This window comes from Lampetra fluviatilis, chromosome 5, assembly GCF_964198595.1.
Source record: "Lampetra fluviatilis chromosome 5, kcLamFluv1.1, whole genome shotgun sequence".
NCBI classification, from domain to species: Eukaryota; Metazoa; Chordata; class Hyperoartia; order Petromyzontiformes; family Petromyzontidae; genus Lampetra; species Lampetra fluviatilis.
Window position 1 is genome coordinate 13,701,625 of NC_136279.1, and position 21,151 is coordinate 13,722,775.

Consider the following 21,151-nt stretch of genomic DNA (forward strand, 5'->3'; position numbering starts at 1 on the left):
CGCAACGGCCGCTCACAACTCACACGAGGATTTAGCTCGTACGCCGCGCAGCAAACAGCAACATTCACACATCTTCAATCGCAGGTAAACGCTGCCGATGTCGCTATTGACCACTGTTGCCACAATAATGGTCGATTTAAATAAAACAACATCACCTTCGCAGCGAATATTACAAATCTGGGCCGAGCAAGTTTCGTGTAATTTTATTTACTTATTTCCATCGCCGTGTAATGGTTTGGTAATGCACAGTATCGCTCCGACACGTCGCTGCAGCAAAGACGGTGTTTTATAGTTCAACGTAAGCTGTGCTACGTTGACTTGGCGCCAAGGGGCATCGACCCCGAAGAAGCGAGTGGACCAATAAGGGGCGCGCGAGTCGGATCGACGGCCTCGAATCTACGGAGTTGATTTCCTTTCGCGAGAATCGATTGCCGAGATTTAAAAAAAAAGTTGGGATCAGTGAGCGTGGTGGTGGTGGTAGGTGAGCGTGGTGATGGTGGGTGGGTGAGCGTGGTGGTGGTGGTGGGTGAGCGTGATGGTGGTGGTGGTGGGTGAGCGTGATGGTGGTGGGTGAGCGTGGTGGTGGTGGTGGTGGGTGAGCGTGGTGGTGGTGCTGGTGGTGGGTGAGCGTGGTGGTGCTGGTGGTGGGTGAGCGTGGTGGTGGTGGGTGAGCGTGGTGGTGGTGGTGGTGGGTGAGCGTGGTGGTGGTGGGTGAGCGTGGTGGTGGTGGGTGAGCGTGGTGGTGGTGGTGGTGGGTGAGCGTGGTGGTGGTGGGTGAGCGTGGTGGTGGTGGGTGAGCGTGGTGGTGGTGGGTGAGCGTGGTGGTGGTGGGTGAGCGTGGTGGTGGTGGTGATGGTGGGTGAGCGTGGTGGTGGTGGTGGGTGAGCGTGGTGGTGGTGGTGGTGGGTGAGCGTGGTGGTGGTGGTGGGTGAGCGTGGTGGTGGTGGTGGTGGGTGAGCGTGGTGGTGGTGGTGGTGGGTGAGCGTGGTGGTGGTGGTGGTGGGTGAGCGTGGTGGTGGTGGTGGGTGAGCGTGGTGGTGGTGGTGGTGGGTGAGCGTGGTGGTGGGTGAGCGTGGTGGTGGGTGAGCGTGGTGGTGGTGGTGGATGAACGTGGTGGTGACACAGTAGGGGATACAACTGGTGGTGCATCTACCGGTCATCTCAGTCAGCAGACCCATGGCACCAGCTGGGTATGTCCCGAGACCTTCCTGTCAGTGAGCCTTCGACACTTCACGTGGCTGCAAATTGCACCTAGCCTGGCACAAGTGCCGTTGCGACGTCATTGCCACGAATGGCGAGTGTCGTGGTGCAAGTGGTGTGTTGGATTGGTGTGAGTGTAAATGGTATTTGTATGATTGGTGTGAGTGGCAATGTATATATGTTGAACTTCTTTCGCACCGTACGTAGCCAAATCGTGATATTCGGAGCTCCGGGGAAGCGTCAATGTAGACTGTCAGCGCATTTCACTACGAACCCCTCTTACGGCCAACACCAGTGACGAATATCTGAACCGGTGCTGGGCCTCCCCTAGGTCGACTCAGTCTGAAATGAGTCCCTGGTGCGGTGTGTAAACATCGCCACTGGGGAGACAAAAGCGGCCGGGCGTGGTTCTGGCCACTCGTGCGCCGTTCCAACCTTTCTGGGTCCTCAGCACTTGCCTCAACAACAGCAGGTTGAAGGCTACACGGGGGGTATCGTTGTATTTATATGAATGATGTTCGTGAGTGGGTCAGGGTATGTACTCCCTGCAAACTTAATTTTTCGTGCACGAATTTTGATCTTTCTATTCCTCTGTATATTTGACCACAACATTAAATCGTACAAAAACAGAAACATTTTAACAAACAACTTTTAGTTTAGACATTAAAACCCACTAGAATGTCATAAAGGTTCATTGTCTGAAACATTTTGAAAATACTAACATGAATAATTAGCGAATTTATACTGACCTATTAATAGAAACTCCACGTAATCAATAACAGGTTTATTCATCTCATGTTTAATTATTTATTCGGGTCCTTTACTTAACCAGGCGAGGCTCCAGTGGGATCTGTGTGTATCTGTGCTTGCTCAAGATGGAGAGGTATGCGAATTGTGTATGCTTGTTAAGCGGTTACGTGTATGCTTTGTAGTACAGTGTTGTATAGTATGGGGAGTGGTGGCATTATGAGCCCTGCGAAATTACTTGGATTCTTGGCAACTGCTAATGCCAGTGGCGACCACCCATCACCAAAACCCGCCTTGATTTAGGAATGTACCGTATTGGCAAAGTGTTGTAACATTATTTTACGACGAGGAGAGAAACCTTTGCTCTGCAACATAAAATAAGCAAACGCGATTTTAAGACTCTTTTCGCGATCTTGTACTCGGTTATTTAAAAATAAAATGCCAAGATAATTATGTTTTGTTAGGGCTTTTTGGATTCTGTAGGATTTTATTATAATTCTGGAAAAATACATATTTTGATGGAGCACAAATTGAAAAAATTTGAGCAATTTTAAAAGAACCGGGTCAGTCTCTTGTCGTCCTTATTCTCACCTCTTCGGTGTCACAATCAATGATATGTTTTTGAACGTCTTATACTCTTCACGTGGCAGTGCCCCACAGGTCGACGAACAACAGAGTTATTTATGGGATGGAGAGAAAGCCCAGCCAGCAATCGGCCAGGAAACTGGAGGAATATATTATTTTTTTAATACAGTAAACCTTCTATTCACGAGGGTTACGTTTTTGAAAACGCTCGCGTGTAGAATTCGCAAATGAAGAAACCTTAATTCTAGATTTGAAGCTTTCGTGACTGCAAGGATTCATACTCATAGTTTTTTTTCGGTAAAGTCACGTAGGTAAAAATAAATAATACAAATAAAAAATAAAACTTATTTTATTTCTATTATTATTTATTTTTATTATTTATTTTACCTACGTGACTTTACCGAAAAAACCTAAGAGTATGAAGAAACCTTGTTCAACGCGAAAAATGGTAGGAGTGAAATTAAGGGGGGAAATGGTAGATGTTTAATAACGACTACAATAATAACTAATATGTTATAAAGGACAATGTGTTTTTTTGTATTACCTTTGATGATGATTTGACTACGATGGTGGTGATGGTGAATAATTAAGGAGGATAACTCCTCCCTGATTTGCATTTGCGTTATTTTTCATGGATCTCATTCGACTCCTTTATACCGAAATTTCGGCCTACCGCAGACGCACTCCCACCGGTATCTCGCCTATCTAACACTTTTTACCTTTTCACTCAAACTCGTAACTTTTGGTGTCGATGGTCTGGCACGTACACTTGCGAATACTGGAGTCCAGCGGCTCGCGAATTGCAAATTGGTGTACATTTAGTAAATCGCGAATATGCGAAACCCGCAAATCCAAAACTCGCGTATAGCAAGGGTTTACTGTACTATAAATAATGTTGTAGCATACATCAGTGATGGTTATCAGAACAAGTCCTGGGCCTCCCCTAGGTTAACTCGGCCTCAATTGAGTACCTGGTGCAGTGTTTAAAGATAGCTACTGGGGAGACAAAGGCGGCCGGGTGTGGTGCTGGCCACCCACCTCGTGTGTCGTGCCAGCCTTCATAGGTGCTCGCTAACAACACTTGCCCCAACAGTCTGTTAAAGCTATAGTGGAGATCTTTGTCTTTTGATGTGTGTACTTTGTGTGTATGGTTATGTTATGTGCATGTGCGTACTGTTTGTGCATGGTTATCGTATTTGTTCATGGTTATGGTGTATGTGTGTGCTGTGTGTATGTATGCTATGTGTGTATGTATGTTCAACTTCTTTCGTACCGTACGTAGCCAACCGTGATAATCGGAGGTACGGAGGAAGGACACCAAACTAAGCACAAAAAGCATTTCTTTCTAAATTAGTTGTCAATCTATATTTAAAAGTGCATAGCTCCAGTGGCTTCCTAATATCGGAAGGAAGAGCATTCCAGACGGCCGCAGTAGCGCATCAGAAAGCGCGTGATGCACTGACCATCTTTGTTCGATGCCTTTGGTGTGTGCCCTGTGTGTGTGTGGAGAAGGCGGGAGATGAATTATTCGCGCTTCATCAATGCAGTGAGCGCTGCGAGACGCACGTCCCCCATCCGGGCTCTGAGTAAGGAATGCACGTGCATACATTTACATGCATACATTCACATATACTGTATATACACCACACACTCGTCAATAAAGACACGTACATATACACTACAAATACCCACATGAAGACTGACGCGTAGACATACAACAACCGTAATTCACCACGACGCCATGGTGGCATCACCACAGTGATTTTTCCAGGTTAGGTGCACTTTGCGGCTAAGTGAATTAATGAAGGATCACTAGCAGGAGGTTACAAAATAGGCCGATGTGTTATGGGTTAACTGAGATAATTTCGCACTGTGCCACCTTGCTGCGGTTTAGCTACTTGGCGCTCTGCTCGTTACTTTTTGTTTTTTTTCGGTAAAGTCACGTAGGTAAAAAATAAAATAAGTTAAAATGAAAACAACTAAATTAAATCACGACGTTTCGGGCGCAACACAAGCGTCCGTCTTCAGGTGGGGACAGACACAGCGAAAGAACAACCGCTTAAGTGTGTCTAAGAGATGTTGTGAAAGTTGCTCATACACCCTCTAGTTGTTGGTGGGTCGCTGCCTCCAACTTCCCAGGTGCAAATTAATGGAACATATACTGTATCCAATTGTCTTCTTGGTTCTTTCGGTAAAGTCACATAGAAGGGAATCCATCCATTCAGACGCTGTCTTTCCGACAGCCCTGTTCTTCACCTGAGGACGGCTGCTTGCGTTGTGGCCGAAACGTCGTGAGAATTGTATTTTATTATGTTTTATTTTTATTATTTCCCTTCTACGTGACTTTACCGAAAGAACCAATAAGATGAATCCCTGCAGTCACGAAAGCTTTAAATCGAAATGTATCCAATTGTTTATGAATACCATGAAACGTTTGAATATTAATTGTTAACAGAAAGCAGTCACTTCCGAGTGTTCGTTTAGCGTGCATTAGACTCGGCCTAGACTTCTCCGATCGCTGTTGGCTGAGACCATAAGCAATCGAGGTGTAATTATATTAAATAAAGTACATCCAGCAAATAACTCATGAAATAAACTTAAAATGAAGAAAACTCGCAATATAAACATGGGAAAAAAAGATAGTTCTAAGCATATAAATCCAACAATTATGTAATGCTCCAAAAGTAAAAAATGACATAACGTGACAAAAAATTTAGTTTACCTTAATCCTCGATGAAGGCGGCGTTTTGCGGTATTCATCCGCAACCTCACAGTGCTGCACTATTTGCGCTTACGTAAGTAACGCAAACATTTCTGCTCATTGATTTCTTTTAAACACGATTTATGGGAGCATTTCCGTAAAGTCGGATTTCCGCAAGTTGGCTCTTCCGCAACCCGATCACTTAGTGTACACCATAGTCCGCCGCCAGGTCGCGTGTGGTGGAGTAAAGTTGGTATGCCCACCCTTCTGGCCAGTGTGGAAAAGTAAAACAACATATCCTCGAGAGGAGCTCTGTAGAGCTCCTGATACTGGTAGGAACCCAATGGTTCCACCAGCCCACAGGGGATTATTGTGTCTGTCCGTCGTGCAGGGAGGGGCTGGGTGGGGAGGGAGGGGCTGGGTGGGGAAGGTGGGTGGGACTGGGTGGGGAGGGGAGAGTGGGGAGGGTGGGGCTGGGTTGGGGGTGGGAGGGGTGGGGCGGGGTGGGAGGAGTGGGGCGGGGTGGGAGGGGTGGGGCGGGGTGGGAGGGGTGGGGCGGGGTGGGAGGGGCGGGGCGGGGTGGGCGGGGCGGGGTGGGAGGGGCGGGGCGGGGTGGGCGGGGCGGGGTGGGCGGGGCGGGGTGGGCGGGGCGGGGTGGGAGGGGCGGGGCGGGGTGGGAGGGGCGGGGTGGGAGGGGCGGGAGGGGCGGGGCGGGAGGGGCGGGGCGGGAGGGGCGGGGCGGGAGGGGCGGGGCGGGGCGGGGCGGGGCGGGAGGGGTGGGGCGGGGTGGGAGGGGTGGGGCGGGGTGGGGAGGGGCTGGTCACCCCGTGGTGCCCTTATAAAACTCAACGTTTAACCTACTCACGCCGGCTTGTGCCCACCCTCACAGTCGGGTATATTTGCGGACTACACCACGCCGCCGTTGACCATGGCCATTGACCGAGCAACCCGACGTTCCTACCAGCTCCCTCCGCAGGAATGTGTTACTGGAGGTCCTTCTACCAGTAGTGGCGTGAGCAAGTAATTGCAGGGCTGCGTATCTATCGATATTGTATCTACACTTCACAGATATCGACACGTGCACATGCAACGCCACGTTTCATTGTAACTTGCTTCCCTGTGTGTCCCCATTTGTCCGATCGTAGCTGACCTGCAGCTGAAGGCTCCACCGAGCCTCATCTCCCTAGCTACGGGGATGCCAAACCCCAACACGTTCCCATTCCTTGGGGTGAGCGTGGAGACACGGCCCCTGCACAGGGAGAAGCTACCCGGACCATCCCGTCTGAATTTCGACACCAAAACCGTTGCGAGGATGCTGCAGTACTCGCCCACGGATGGGTGCGTAGACTCGCAATATGGGAACACACATGGAGACAAAAGGGGACATGCACAGAGACACTAAGGGACACGCTTGGAGCCACAAACGTGGCAGAGGAAACAGAAAGAGACAAGTGAGCACACAAGGGCATGTGCACAGGGGCGCAGGGACACACGACACATGACTACACGTGCTAATATGCCAAAGACAAAGATCCCCCGTATAGCCTTAACTGACTGTAGGGGGCAAGTGCTGTAAGCGAGCACCAATGAAGGCCGGAACGAGGGGGTGGGTGGCCAGCACCACGCCCGACCGCCTTTGTCTCCCCAGTGGCGATGTTTACACACCGCACCAGGTACTCAATTCAGGCTGAGTCGACCTAGGGGAAGCCCAGGACCAGTTTAGATAATCGTCACTGGTGTTGGCCATGAGCGGGAATCGAACCCGGGTCGCCGGGTTCATAGCGCAGCGCGCTAACTGCTACACTACCGCTCCCCACAACATGTCAGAATACACACACAGAGACATGGGGTGACATGGGGACATGTACAGGCCATTTGTGGGATACACGGATGCCCACAGACACAAGTGATAACAGGAGATGCAATGTGTGCATGCGGGAGAATGCTCTCAGCTGTGTGTGTGTGGTTATAGTCGCTTTGGTATTGCACTACAGTCTCAAAATCCATGTTTGATTCCTGGACACGATGTATAGAATCAAAGGCAATTGGAATTTCAACCTGGCCTGAGCCTTCTCAAGGTAAACTGAGCCTCGAATGATCACCTGGTGCTTTGTCATTTGCATTAGGGAGACCAAAGATCTCATGTGCCATGTCGGTGCTTACTTCACGGAATGTTCCCCTGCAGAAGCTGCACGGGGGATCTTCTTCTTTTGTGTGTGCCTACGTGTACAGGGAGCTGTTTGCACACTTGAATGAATGCGTAAATGCATGCATGTATGTGTAGTGACATTGGGGATGTCACTGTATGGTGCCGGCCCTGGAGGGCCATGGCGTGCGAAGCACTGTCATCGCGTACGCCCCGTAGGCGGGTGTAGTACCAGCCCTAGCGGGGCTTGGTGAGCGCTGGGATAGCGAGGGCACCACGCACAGTGTGCAGTGCGGGCTCCCACTAGAGGGAGCGGGAGAGTGTCAGCCCAGGGGCAGGGTTGCCCCGGGCCATGGCACTCTGGTTGACCCCATAGGCACGTGATCCGGAGTGTCCATAGGGAGGCCCCCAGGGGGTGATCACGTCTCGAGAGGGATCGAGAGGGAGCTAGAACGCTCGAGAAGGTGGGCGGGGCCAAGGGCGGAGCAGCCCTGACCCGGGAGGATATAAGGTGGGTCCCCGGGAGGGACCGGGGTCGCTTCGTTCTGCAAGCTGGAAGCTCCACGTTGTACATCTGAAAAGGCACCAACACGTGTCCCGGGACCCGAGTACGGGTCCGGTCCGTCGTAGCCCTAACTCCTGTATGGTAGTGTAGTTAACTGGGTGGTCACCACCCTAGGCTGTATCTGGTAAAGGGGCAGCTACCCCTTGTGTATATACTGTACGTGTTGTGTAATTAATGTGTTGCTTCTGAAGGTCTGCGACTCAGTTGGACTCACTACATATATATTTGTATTGGTGTGTGTGCATTCACCTACGTGTGTCTTTGTGTGTGCGTGTGTATGTGGAGGGATAAATGCATGTGTGTTTGCGTATATGCACTGTATTTGTATATGTGAGTGTGTTTGTACGTGCTTGCAGCGGCATATTCGCTTGTGCATTGCGCAACAAACCCGATGACCCAAGTTCGATTGCTTTCCATGGTTGGCTGACATCAGTTGTGAGCGATATGTGAACCGATCCGAGGCATCCCCTCGCTTGACTCAGTACCTGATGCATTGTGGGTACATTGGCACTGGGGAGACAAAAGTGACCGTGCATGGTACTGGTCACATGCCAGCCTTAATAGACAATTGCTAACAGCACTTGCCCCAACTGTCTGTTAAAGGCTATATGGGGGATCTTTGTCATTTGTGTGGTTGTGTGCAGCATCCCTGAGCTGATTGACTGGTTCAAGCAGCTGCAGACGAGGGTTCACAACCCCCCGACGCGCAAATTTGAATCCGCAGACACCGAGATGACCGTGTGCATCACCACAGGCAGCCAGGAGGCGATTAGCAAGGTGTGCACACTGCACAGGGGCATACCATGTACATGCTGATGGCCAAGCCACCTGGAGTGCCCCCGATTTCTCCATATCTAAGAAGCTAAACACATTCAGGCCTCGATAATGTTTTATTTTTATTTACGAAGCTTTAAACCCACGTGGGAGAGCCTGGGATACACAGCCCAGGTATGTATCGACACCTAACAAGGTATCAGTGTTTATGGGGTTGTCTTCTTCTAACCCATGCATTTCGGTCTGATCAGTAACCTCTTCGCATGGCTTCCCCACTGCGTATGGCCTCAAAGTGCACCTTCGTCCCGGCATCGTGACTTTAGTTGGAGATTGTTTTGTATTTGCAGGTGTCTATGTTTCGAGAAGGTGAAACAGTGTAAGGGCTGTAGAAATGGCGGTGCAGGGAAGAACGAGTAGCGAAAGAGCGAGAGTGAAATGGAAGGATGTGGTGGAACGAGATATGAGGACGATGGATGTGATTAGGGAAGAGGTGCAGCCTACGGAGAAAGAAAACCTGAGCAGTGGACCCCGTACAGTAATGGGTCTTTTGGCTGAGATGAATAAGATGCGTATATTTGTATATTTGTCTGTATGACTGTGCCCAGGTGTTTGAGATGCTCATCACCCGAGGCGACTACGTGCTCATGGACACGCCAACATACCCGGGCACCCTCATCGCCGTGAGTTTTAGTTTTTCCACATTGTATCCCAATTGTGCTATCAGCATTCTGTCACACGATGAAAAATGTACATTCAGAACTTCTACAGATAGGAGTGCACCACCCTGGATCAGACAACGGTCCCATCATCACATCACTCTTTCTAAGATCTCTTTGTGAGACCTCTTTATCCACATCTTTAATATATCCTGCATGGAGTTTTTGTCTGTTTGTCAACCAACCAACATCTGTCGTCCTCGGAGTTAGAATAATGTCAAATTGAGTGCGAAACCAAATTTAATATTATGGGTATTTTTTGCAGGCATTGATGACTTCACCCACTTGAGAACCTGGTTTAATCACAGGCAGCTAAGACCCAGATGCAAACCCCAAGATTCCAGTGGTGCCATTTCAGATACTCTGATTCCTGAGCCACCCGACTACTTTCCAGAGTTTCTGCTTTTATTTGAAAACCATACGTACATGCAAAGTAGGCAAGGAAATAAATATTAGACAAAGCTGTTGTAGCACACGGTCACGAGGTCGGGACTGTGTAGTGCACGATATTGCCTAGTGGTGGCGTGAGAGCTGGGAGAGGATAATCCACTGACTTGCATTGTCAGCCACATGACTTTGTGGTCTGTAGCACAGCAGCTAAAAAATAATGAATTTAGGGTCGTCATTTCAGGGGGGAGAGCAACATTCTTGCTTGAAATCTGTATTCTGCCCCTGTCGCTGTGTGACTCAATATCCTCCAATGTGCAAACCTGTACCCCCCGTGTCCCTCCGTGTCTTAACATCCCAGGTGGAGCCACTCGGCGCGCGTGTGCTGAGCGTAGCGAGCGATGCACAGGGGATGATCCCGGCAGATCTGCGTCGCGTGCTCTCGCCGTGGTCTCCAGCAGACGCCCGCGTCCCTGCCTCAGGCATCCCCCGTGTGCTCTGCACAGTCCCCAATGGTGGCAACCCCACTGGAGCCTCGCTGAGCACCGACAGGAAACGGGAAATATACCGCGTGAGACACATGCACATACACATAACATACACACATATGTAAATGCAACTTACTTTACACAGCCCCATCGCAGATTCGCTGAGTGCCAACAGGACATAGCCCCCCCCCCCCAACTTATAGCCTTTAACAGACTGTTGGGGCAAGTGCTGTTGGTGAGCATCTATGAAGACCAGCACGGCACACAAGGCGGTGGGTGCTTCAGCACTGTGCCCGGCTACCTTTGGCTCCCACACACACCAAACCAGATCCTCAATTGAGGCTGAGTCGACCTAGGGGAGGCCCAGGACTGGTTCTGATAACCATCACTGGTGATGGCCATGAGCAGGAATCGAACTCGGGTTGCTGGGTTCGTAACGCAACATGCTAACCACTGCACTGCCGCTCCCCCCAACAACACACGCATCCCATAACCATACACACCAGCATATACCAGATTCCAATTGTAACTGTTGATCTTCGTGAGCAAGAAGCAACCCTGGGAATCCAGGACCGCGGTATGAGCCACTGCTCCATCCACCCAACACACATCGAAGCAAATATGTGCCCATACACCTACAAACACTAGATACCCGTCACTGGTGTTGGCCGTGAGTGGGAATTGAACTCGGGTGATCGGGTTCATATAGCGCAGCTTGCTAAACACTGCACTACGGCTACCCACAGGACAAAGACATACACACACACACACAAAGAAAAAGATAGTGAATCAGTCCGCGTTATCAGGTTCCATTACCGATTCCGAATTTCAGGAATCGGTAATTGTTTCCGGGGTAATGTCAGTAATGAATTAATTGATTGGCACGTGTGAACGTACAAACCACACGGTACATTTTCCCTCTTTTCTCAGTTAAAAGGTAAAAGGTGCAGTCCTGAAAATGCTTGCTTGCCGCACTTCTGTCGGAGACCCGCCTCTCCTGTGGGGACTTCCACCAACTGGCTGCTGAGGCCTGCAGGTGGAAACGAGCAGAGCCGCGTGTGGGCTCTCTTTGGGCTCACGCACAGAGCCACTTGCCTTGTTACTCTCAACCACTTACCTGTGTTCTCAGATTGCACAGGAGTATGATCTCCTCATCATCGAAGACGACCCTTACTTTTACCTGCAGTTTAAAAAGGTGAGATGACCCGGAATGTGAGAGGCCTGTGCAAGTCGGTCTTGTCGGTGATGTGTTGCCTGTAATGGAGGAGTTGGTGATGATTGGGATGATGTGCTGATGTTGCCGGTGATGTCGTTGTTTTGTCCTTGATGTGGTGGCAATGTTTGTGATTTTGGATGTTATGGAGGTTATGATGTGGTAATGTCAGGCGCATATTGATGTTGCCTGCAATACAGATGATGAGGTGATCTTGTGTTTGAAGCAATGAGGTGGGGGTGTTTGTGATGTCGCGATGATTTTGCCTGTGATGGAAGTGATGTAGTGATAATTCATATTGCCTGGGATGGTGGTGTTGTAGTGATGACGTTGGCTGTGATGGACGTGGAGAAATGATGATGTAGTGATCATGCTGCGTGTGATGGAGGTGATGTAGTGATAATGTTGGCTGTGATTGTGGTGATGTAGTGATGACGTTGGGTTTGATGGAGATGACGTGATAGAGGTGATGATGTTAATGGCAATTGTTTTGTTGTCCCAGCCCTGGAGTGAATCTTTCCTCTCTATGGATGTTGATGGAAGGGTCATCCGTACAGATTCCTTCTCCAAGATCATCTCCTCTGGGTGAGAGAACCCTTTTCAACATTCTTGTTCCTCAACTTACATCTCTTGATTATAAAAATTATAACCTGATCCTTAACTAGCATCTTTTTTTTCCTCAAAAATCATCAAGTGCACCTCAGCAATTCTCTCTTCACTTGTCATCTCTTCCTTTTCTCTTAAATCATTATCTTTTTCTCAGTGATAATCTCTTACAGGTGACTTGGGTGTGTGTGTGTCGCTCTGTCCCCTTATTGCCCTGTGTCTCTGGCTGTCCTTGCCGATGACAGCTTGCGTCTGGGTTTCTTGACGGGACCCAAAAAGTTGGTGAACCGAGTCATCCTGCACATGCAGACATCGACCATGCACACGTCCACCTTCTCACAGGTCTACCATGATGCACACATCCACCGTCTTTTACATCCACCCGCTCACAATGTCCAACATGTATGCATCCATATTTTAACAGGTCAACCATTGACGGGTGAATCTTCACACTCACCTCACTTATCCACTTTTACACACATCCACCCTCACACGAGTCCATTTTCAAATTTGAATGTATTGGCGGTACACCGATGCGCGGTATGAAAAAGCACATTTTTCGCAATAATTGTTAATTTTATTTCTTTTCCCGCGATTCACAACCCCGATCAGAAAATCTTGTGGGGTTCGTCAAAATCAGTTCTCGTGATGTCGAAGCAGTCGGAAGACGAATGTTATGAGCAGCTGAACACAAAACTTCACGGTCTGTTGCCGTATAGCACCCAGCCTGATGACGATTGGCTCCGTGTTTTGACTCGTGCCCCTCGACAGATTTCACTGTTGCCTTAGACTTGGTCGGACGGTTATGGTGAGGTTAAGGTTGGAGAAATACGAGCACTGACCTTTCATGAATAATGATGCCTATAAGAGAAAACCTTCAATAGTATTTGGTTGTTCACGAGGGATTTAGATTTTCTCCTCATTTATTGTTTCCATTACAATATCCCAAATCTAACCCTAACGATCCCAACACTCTACTTGCCGTACTGTCCATCGTCGGTTCAAGTTTCAGTTTCATTGATTAGGTATTGCCCTGTGAGCCATGCGGCTCTTGAATCGGGTGCAACCGCAACAAACAAAAACATGAACAAGGAACATCTTAAAGTGACTACGAGAAACAGAAAAATTCAGGCAAAAACAGCAAAGTCTTCCAGAAAAAGCACAGTGTGCAAAAATCCCGGTGGGATGCAAGTAAAATAATAACAACCATAAGACAATTTAGATTAAAGTTATCAGTCTAACTCTGCACTACAACAAACAAATATGGCTAAACCAAAACGTTTTCGAAATCACCAAAATAAAGCTATAAAAACAATGTAACAGTGATCATAGAACTGTGATTTAAATGTAACAAACACGTTCCTTTGGAGTGGGCAGGTAGGAACTTGGTTGGACAGCGCATTTGTGCGATCCGTGTCACGCGGCCCAAGCTGCGTGGGGCGGCGCGTCACGTGGTGCTGAGCCCGCCCGGCTATGCACGACAGACAGACAGACAAATAATCCCTAGTGGGCAGTGTGGAACTGTTGTTCCTACCTGTATAAACGATACACATAACATGTACGACCAAACTTTGCAGCCATAGCTGGCAGCATGAGTCACTCCATAACAGCAGGAGTATCAGTAGGAGTATCAATTTTTCAATACACCTTTAAAGATCAGCACACTATAATCAAAACTCAAGATCATACTTTGCAGCGGTCATACGGAGCGATACATTTGATTTCAGGCCACTGAATAGCAGTGGCAGCTAGGGGTGTACAACTCCTCTACAGCAGTTTTGAGTGAAGATCTCACAGGTAGTGATCCAAGCTGCAGTTTATTGGCGATAGCATTCCAGATCCTGGGGGCATCAATAGCAAAGGCCCTTCCTCCAGTATTTGTAAGGCAATAAGGAATGTGAAGCTGATAAATGAACGAAGACCTTAGGTCAAACGACGAAGATGATGATCCAGTCTCACCCGAGGCTCTCAAGAAAGCTGCTGCTGCTGCTGTTCCTCGAGGTGCTCGCCCTCCTGGTCGGTCTAAAAATCGCTTGGCCCTGACCCAAATCAACGGTCAATATTGACCCTTTTTAGCAAGTCTCAGAAGACTGAATAAACTTTTGAATCGTAACAGGGCCAATTAAATTCTAGATTTGAAGCTTTCGTGACTGCAAGGATTCATACTCTTTGGTTTTTTCGGTAAAGTCACGTAGGTAAACAATAAAATAAAATAAATGAAAACAACTAAATTAGTAGGGCCAATTAAAGACTGATAAACAGATTTGATGGTAAAAATATTGATTTCAGACTGTTTTATGAGGACCGGTGTGTTATGCTGCACCGGTGTACCGCCAATACATCAATTTGGCCGGCACATAACTTGTTTCCCTCTGCTTGTGACAATTGGCAATGATGATGGTGTCTAAGATGATTTGGGATGAGAGTTTAGATTATTTTGATGGTGTTGATTTTGGTGATTGTGATGTTGATAATGAAAATTATAATGTCAGCAGCATGAAACGATGATAATGTTTAACATGATTCGATTTTGCAAGTGATGAAGATGAGAGCAGTGACAGTTATCAAATGGTGTTGATTTTTATAGTGATGGTGATAGTAATGTTAATGCAGTGGAGCCCTTCTTATTCACAACCCTATTATCCATGAATCCTGTGAACCTTGGACATGATCGGTCCGCAGAAGCTCCAATTATGTGCGGGATAGCTCCTGCTATCCACGAGTAGTAGTGGTAGCAAATTACGTGTGTATCTTCTCCATTTATACGTGGCTGTTTGCTAAAAAAAATAGCGACCCACGTGTCAACATGGATAAGAGGAGGTCTGACTCGTGACAAGGATAATGATGTATGGTGATACAGATGATAATTTTGGTGGTGGTAAAGATGATGATGAGCGTAATGATGTAGATTATGACGATGATGAGGGTAATCATGCAGATGACGATGTGCCTCTGCAGATCTTGGTGTATAAGCTTCTGGAGCAATGGGGCATCGATGGCTTTCTCGACCACGTGGACAGGTGTGTTGACAGCACAATACCACCCACGCTACACTCACACCGGTGCCAGTGGCACCCGTAATGGTTGATGACACCCTGGTGTGAATGAGAGACCAGGGATAGACCCGCGACTCTGCTACGCATAGAGTCTTGTGCAGCCTTTAACCAATCCTCCACACACAACGGTAAACCATTCAGCTGCCACTAAACCGGAATGCGTTACCAACACACATGAATGTACTCGTACAGCCCTTTTGTCAATCCACTGCTGGAAGAGGGCCTCCCCACACTTCAGGTCTGGAGAGGTGTTATTTGACCATACTTTACCACACTGGTAACCATGGGTTGGTTAAAGGTGGGGAGCATAGAATGGCCGAATAACAATGTATTTTTTAGCACTGTCCTTTGCTTACCACAATGTGTTGCACAGCCTCGAAGTAATCGATGCCACCCTGGTAAGCATGGTGGCCTCCTATTCAAGCACTACATCCAGGCTCTCAACCCAGCTTAGCTTCTGAGCGCACTCCCGGTGACATGGTCAGAGACTGCATTTAAAAAAAAAGTCCATACCCTGGAGGAGGCAATTGTTGAGCCAATAAAGATTGATAGTTGAGATGCAATGTATACGTTCTTCATGGGTTTTTTTTCAATCAGACATTTTGGATTCAGCAAATATATTCACTTGGCAAATTTTAGAATCAAATAAACAGTGCGTCTCTTTATTAAAATGTTGTTGACATTTCTGTCACCTGTCGGTAAGTGCGTGACACTGTGACTTCCTCTGTCTGCTGCAGTGTGGTGGAATTTTACCGCTCTCAGAAAGATGCAATGGTCTCCTCCGCCGAGAAATGGCTCACGGGTAAGGCACACGAAGCTTCACGGTGGCATGCGCATCTACACACGTATGCGGACACACACTACTGGTAACGAATGACATTTGTGTGCCTTATCAATTTCTATAACATTAATGTATTTTGTTTTAGTCTTAAATTATTAAGACTTTTTTTAGGGACCTGCCTACAGATGTTTGGCCGATTACATTTATGAGTGTTTTGCATGTGCAAAGAAACTGGAGTATCAGGAGAAAACACACATATATGAGGGGGTAACACGAGAAATCTGCACAGACAAAATCAAGAATCCATTGCTGTACGACCACCCCCTGAGTACCTTGCTGCCCAAGCCCACAGGCAGTCTCCCACACAAGTACTAACCAGGCTCATGCCTGCCTCGCTTCGAAGATCTGATGAAATTTATTACATTAATGGCGATTTGTCTGATGTGAAATTTTACTTTGCCAACCTGGCAGCTTATGTCCCCATGCTTCCTCATACATCCCCATACCTCAGAATACAATCCCTCTACCTTCCTTGTTGAGTCCTTATGTTGCGTACCTTCGTCTCCTCACACGTCCCTCTGCATCTTTGTACCTCCCCGTGCAACCCCGTTTTTCCGCATGCCTCCCCTGTGTCACCGTTTCTCCTCATCTTACTGTGTCGCTGTTTCACCGTTTTTCCTTATGTCTCCGTGTGTGTCCAGGTTTGGCCGAGTGGGATTCGCCCCAGGCAGGAATGTTCCTGTGGATAAAATTACTGGGGGTGGAAAATTCGCGAGACCTCATCATGAAGAAAGCCCTGGCAAAAGAGGCACGCGCACATACAAAGATCCCCCTTATAACCTTTACAGACTTTTGGGACAAGTGCTGTTAGCAAGCACCTATGAAGGCCGGTACAGTACACAAATGGGTGGTGGCTAGCACCACAACTGGCCACCTTTGTCACCCAAAATGGCGATATTTATACAATCCACCAGGTACTTATTTGAGGCTAAGTCGACACGTACACATACACACTCACACGCGTGTATTCTTCCACATATATTTTGACACACATGGTTAAATCTCAAGAGATGCCCCTGATCTAATCATATCTTGGAAACTAAAAGCAAGATGGAGCTTGGCTCATGTTTAGATGGGCAACGACCATGCATGCCAGGTTGCCCTTGTTGGCTACAAAGTTGTGATGCAATGTTTGGCAGCAGCAAAATTGTTGTACTGTATTTTCTATGCTCCCGCATTTAATCTCCTTATCTTCAAGCCTCACTGAGCATCACGGTGAATTATGGTCATTTCGCCCCCATGATCCACACAACATGCAGAGGCTGTCGATTAGCTGTGCTGTGCATGAGATATGACATCTGCAGGTGTTGTGCAGATCTTACTTATGGAGCAAAAAGTCGTTCATCTACACATGTCACTCACCTGGATTTACGCTGCAGGTGTTGTTCGTGCCTGGAGCTGATTTTTACCCTGGCTTGGATGCAGTTTCCTCACACTTGCGTGCGTCGTTCTCAATCACCAGCCCAAAGCTCATCGATACGGTGAGAAGCATGAGCAATAAAGGGATCAGGGAGACATGGGGGTGTAGGGGATCATAGAGACATGGGGACACAGGGAGAGACACGGTGGCATGGTGGCCGAAACGTTCCACCAGTGGGGGAGCACGACCACTGGGCCCCTCCCAATTCTGGTCCTCCTGCCCCCCCCCTCCCTCCTTATAACCCCTACGCCAGAGGTGCAGGTCGGCAATCAAAATACAGGGAGACAGGTAATCACAAGTGTGGATGAAACACTAGTGTCCCTGTTTCAACTCCGACCTCTGATATTCAACTCTCAATTTGTGTCTTTACACACAAAAGAGAACGGGTGAGATTATACTAGGAGTGGCTTTGACACGTATTGACACGAATTGCAGAGTGTAAGTGTAATTGTGTTTCTGTCCCCAGGGTCTTCAAAGACTGGCTGAGCTTGTTAGAGATGAGGTAAAAAAAGCGTGATTTATTGTGCACGAGCGTGCATGCATACGCACACAAATAAAAACGTGCCTTAATGTTCACACAAACATATATCCACACAGGTACAACAAGAACCGGCATTTTCCACTAAGTGGCGGTGATCTTACCACAGCGCTTGTGCCATGCTATGTGCACTTTAAGGCCACGCATCGTGTCGAATGCTCACTGCCAAGTCATGGGTTGACTGAGATGACTGGCAGATGCACCACCTATGCCCCCGACCGCCACCCGGCGCTCTGCTCGTTGTTGTGAGCGTCACTCCTGTGCCCTCTGCTGTTTTGGGACGGCGACTCCCTTCAACTCCCCAGTCGCGTCCTTCGCGAGCATCCTCCACAGAGGCCAATCTTGACTGGGTCATGTATTATTTTATTATTTCCCTTCTACGTGACTTTACCGAAAGAACCAAGAATATGAATCCCTGCAGTCACGAAAGCTTTAAATAATTTTTTTTACTGCTGGTACCAGTCATTGGCAAGTCTACTCAGCTCCATATCCTCTCATACCACATAATTCCACCTCTTCTCTCGCCAATGCCACGCCCATTTAGTCCTATCTGGCCGAATAAAATCTGTTTCGGCATGCAAGCTACATGACCCAGCCAATGCAGCCTTGCCTGCCGAAGGAGCTCACCAATGGGACTGTGTCCAGGTCTTTCAAGGATTTGTGATCTCACACAATCCAGCCTGGTTAAACCCAGGATGGATTGTAGGCAGGCCAGCCTGAATGTTTCTAACCGCCAAAGATGTTTGAATAAGGGGTCAACAATTTGCAAGCATAGAAAAGGTAAGGGCATGACTGTGGCTGAGAAGACCACTTAAAGCTTCCTTTGGAGTGACAAACCAGGTAGCTTCCACAGAGCGTTATGCAGCCAATGAAAATATGCCGCTCAACTGATTGGGAGTGAGACCTCTGCTGTAAAACCATAGTCAGTCATAATCACAGTGCCCAGGTATGGGAACATCTCCACTCTCTCCACAACTCCCCATCACCAATGGGAAGTTGTTGAGAGGGTGGAGTGTTTGATGACACAAAATACCCAGGTGTAAACCACTACCACCACTCCGCCTCCTGTTGAAGGGGAGGCGAGCCCACAGTAGCTGGGGACTTACAGCTTCCCACACCTCACCGCCACGCTCCTACACTCCCTTCATTTTTGTTTAGAAGAGCCATTCCATGTTGTTTGGCTGTTTCCTCCCTGAATAGAGGACTGACTAGTCCTCAGTGACTGCTGCCAGAACCAGTCCACCGGACCTCCTGACAATCGCAGATCTAGGCGGGAGCCTCTCCTCCGCAGTGAACATTCGTACATTTCACGTGGCCACTTGCATAGGCTTTTTGCTGGAAGAACCCCGAGGGTACGGGTCGAGTCTTCTGGCTCCGTCAAATGGGGTTTGGTCAGGAGACGTCGTAGAAACCTGTTCCCCTGAGGCGTCCGGAACAAGTTCGTTATTTTTTGCATGTTTTCGTAGTAATTTAAATGAAGGTGGAGGGGTTACCAGTCCCTCATACCCATCCAGAGTGCCCGTTGGCCACTGTGGCGACGAGCGCCATGAGGGGGACAGCCAATTGGAATTGGCCCTCCCCCCATGGCATTGCTCCCAGCCACCACAGGGTTACCATCGGGCACCACCGAGAGGATATGGGATTGTTCTTGCCAGACACACAGGCACAAACCGACATACTGTATCACACATGCTGTTATAATGTATAGATTCACAACATGTAAACACATCAGACGTGTGCAAAACCAGTCTTTCGTGCATGTGCAAAACATATATATGTGCATATCAGCAGATACAGAAAGTCAGTCTTCCTGATCAATAATGTAGAGTGCACATCTCCATTGGTGACCCTGAGCCAGTGGTCGAACTCCACATTCATATGGCTGGCACTGCACAGGACAGCCATTAATTTCATACAAATGTTATTGATCTTGGAGGGCTGATGCAGTTGTTTTCTTTTCACACGTATACACAGTAGAGTACATATGCTCAAACACACATGTACAAGCATACCTCTTATAGCGCTCAGGATGCGTACTTGGTAATTGGAGCGCGATACGAAGCGGCACTATAGGTCACTAACATGGTTCCAATGGAGATGCGTACTGACAGCGCAATTTGTTTTACCTATGAGCGATATGAGGGCTTCATTGGAGTATCGGTAATGACCTGAATGATACTTTGCACATGATAAATATATAAAATCATTTCATTAATTCAAATACATTTTAATACTGACATTAAAAAATCCAATAAGTGATGCACTTTCCAGCAAATTGGGTGGGAGCTTGCGTGTAAGATTAACTGTTTGCCGTAATCACACGTTCCGTGGGAAGTTATACTAACCGATGGAATTATTCGATACATGGATTGTCAATGAATTTATGAATTCACCCTCGATGAATCGATACTCTAGCATAGGTGTCAAATCGACTGAGCAGAATGAATACAATAGACCTCGATGCTGGTTCCACAGACATGCCCCTATGGGCAGCACCACACCTACTTCCATATATATGGGCTGATCCTCAGTAATTTTCCTCTAGGACATGGCGTAATAACGAAACAGCATTATAAAAGGCAGCACTATGACAGATATGCCTGTACACAAAACAAGGACCATGGCTGTCATTCACCATTTAACAGTGGTGACATTACATTATCATATTGCTGGTGTTGCTTTTTGTTTGCCATCATTTCTGGAAGGTGGCTACCACCAAGCCCACCCAGTGGCATCTTTCACAATCTTAGCACTGCTGGCAAGTTTCCTTCAGCAAATTCACTGAGCTGCAAGCTCATCCTGTGCCGCATTAGTCTAACTGCACCCACATTAGCAGGACATGCAGTGGCTGGGCATGCTGGATACATGATGCAGCCAATGTACTTTATTCTGACCTCCCATCAGAGGGGGACCCTGTTGTTACTCGAGACATTCAGGGTCAGCCTGAATGTCTCAAGCCAGAGCAGGGGTTTCCATAAGGGAATCCAGAGCATTGCAGAGGTGAAGTGATGCCACTTGACTGATTTTTTGAGACCTCTGCTGCCAAACCAGCAGTGGCAATGAATTGCACGACGATAAACCATCTCATTACTCATGAAGACAATGTGGCGTGTTCGATTTTGTACACAAAATAAATCAACAGCAATTGTTATTTAAAGGCAGTTTGAT

General features: G+C 47.9%; 1 protein-coding gene across 4 annotated transcripts; it reads left to right on the forward strand.

Moving 5' to 3' along the window:
• Window positions 1-21,084, forward strand: AADAT (aminoadipate aminotransferase). 4 transcript variants are annotated; one of them, XM_078856826.1, is made up of 15 exons: window positions 1-84; window positions 4,045-4,118; window positions 6,379-6,571; window positions 8,589-8,721; window positions 9,324-9,398; window positions 10,183-10,392; window positions 11,439-11,504; window positions 12,025-12,107; window positions 12,374-12,470; window positions 15,087-15,148; window positions 15,922-15,986; window positions 16,667-16,773; window positions 17,405-17,506; window positions 17,912-17,947; window positions 18,043-21,084. In XM_078856826.1, the coding sequence occupies exons 2-15, from the start codon at window positions 4,052-4,054 to the stop codon at window positions 18,079-18,081; spliced, it is 1,335 nt and encodes a 444-aa protein (XP_078712952.1). In that variant the 5' UTR covers window positions 1-84; window positions 4,045-4,051; the 3' UTR covers window positions 18,082-21,084. The 4 variants fall into 4 exon arrangements, 3 of the variants coding, with proteins under 3 accessions (XP_078712952.1, XP_078712953.1, XP_078712951.1); XM_078856827.1 differs by lacking the exon at window positions 1-84 and adding an exon at window positions 1,634-1,672; XM_078856825.1 differs by lacking the exon at window positions 1-84 and adding an exon at window positions 2,056-2,083.
• The last annotated feature ends 67 nt before the right edge of the window (window positions 21,085-21,151 follow it).

Bases quoted from the DNA above. Each gene is read 5' to 3' on its own strand.
- AADAT (XM_078856825.1), top strand. The intron at 15,149-15,921 runs GTGTGTTGACAG...TGTCTGCTGCAG, and splicing joins TTTCTCGACCACGTGGACAG to TGTGGTGGAATTTTACCGCT. The intron at 17,948-18,042 runs GTAAAAAAAGCG...ATATCCACACAG, and splicing joins CTGAGCTTGTTAGAGATGAG to GTACAACAAGAACCGGCATT.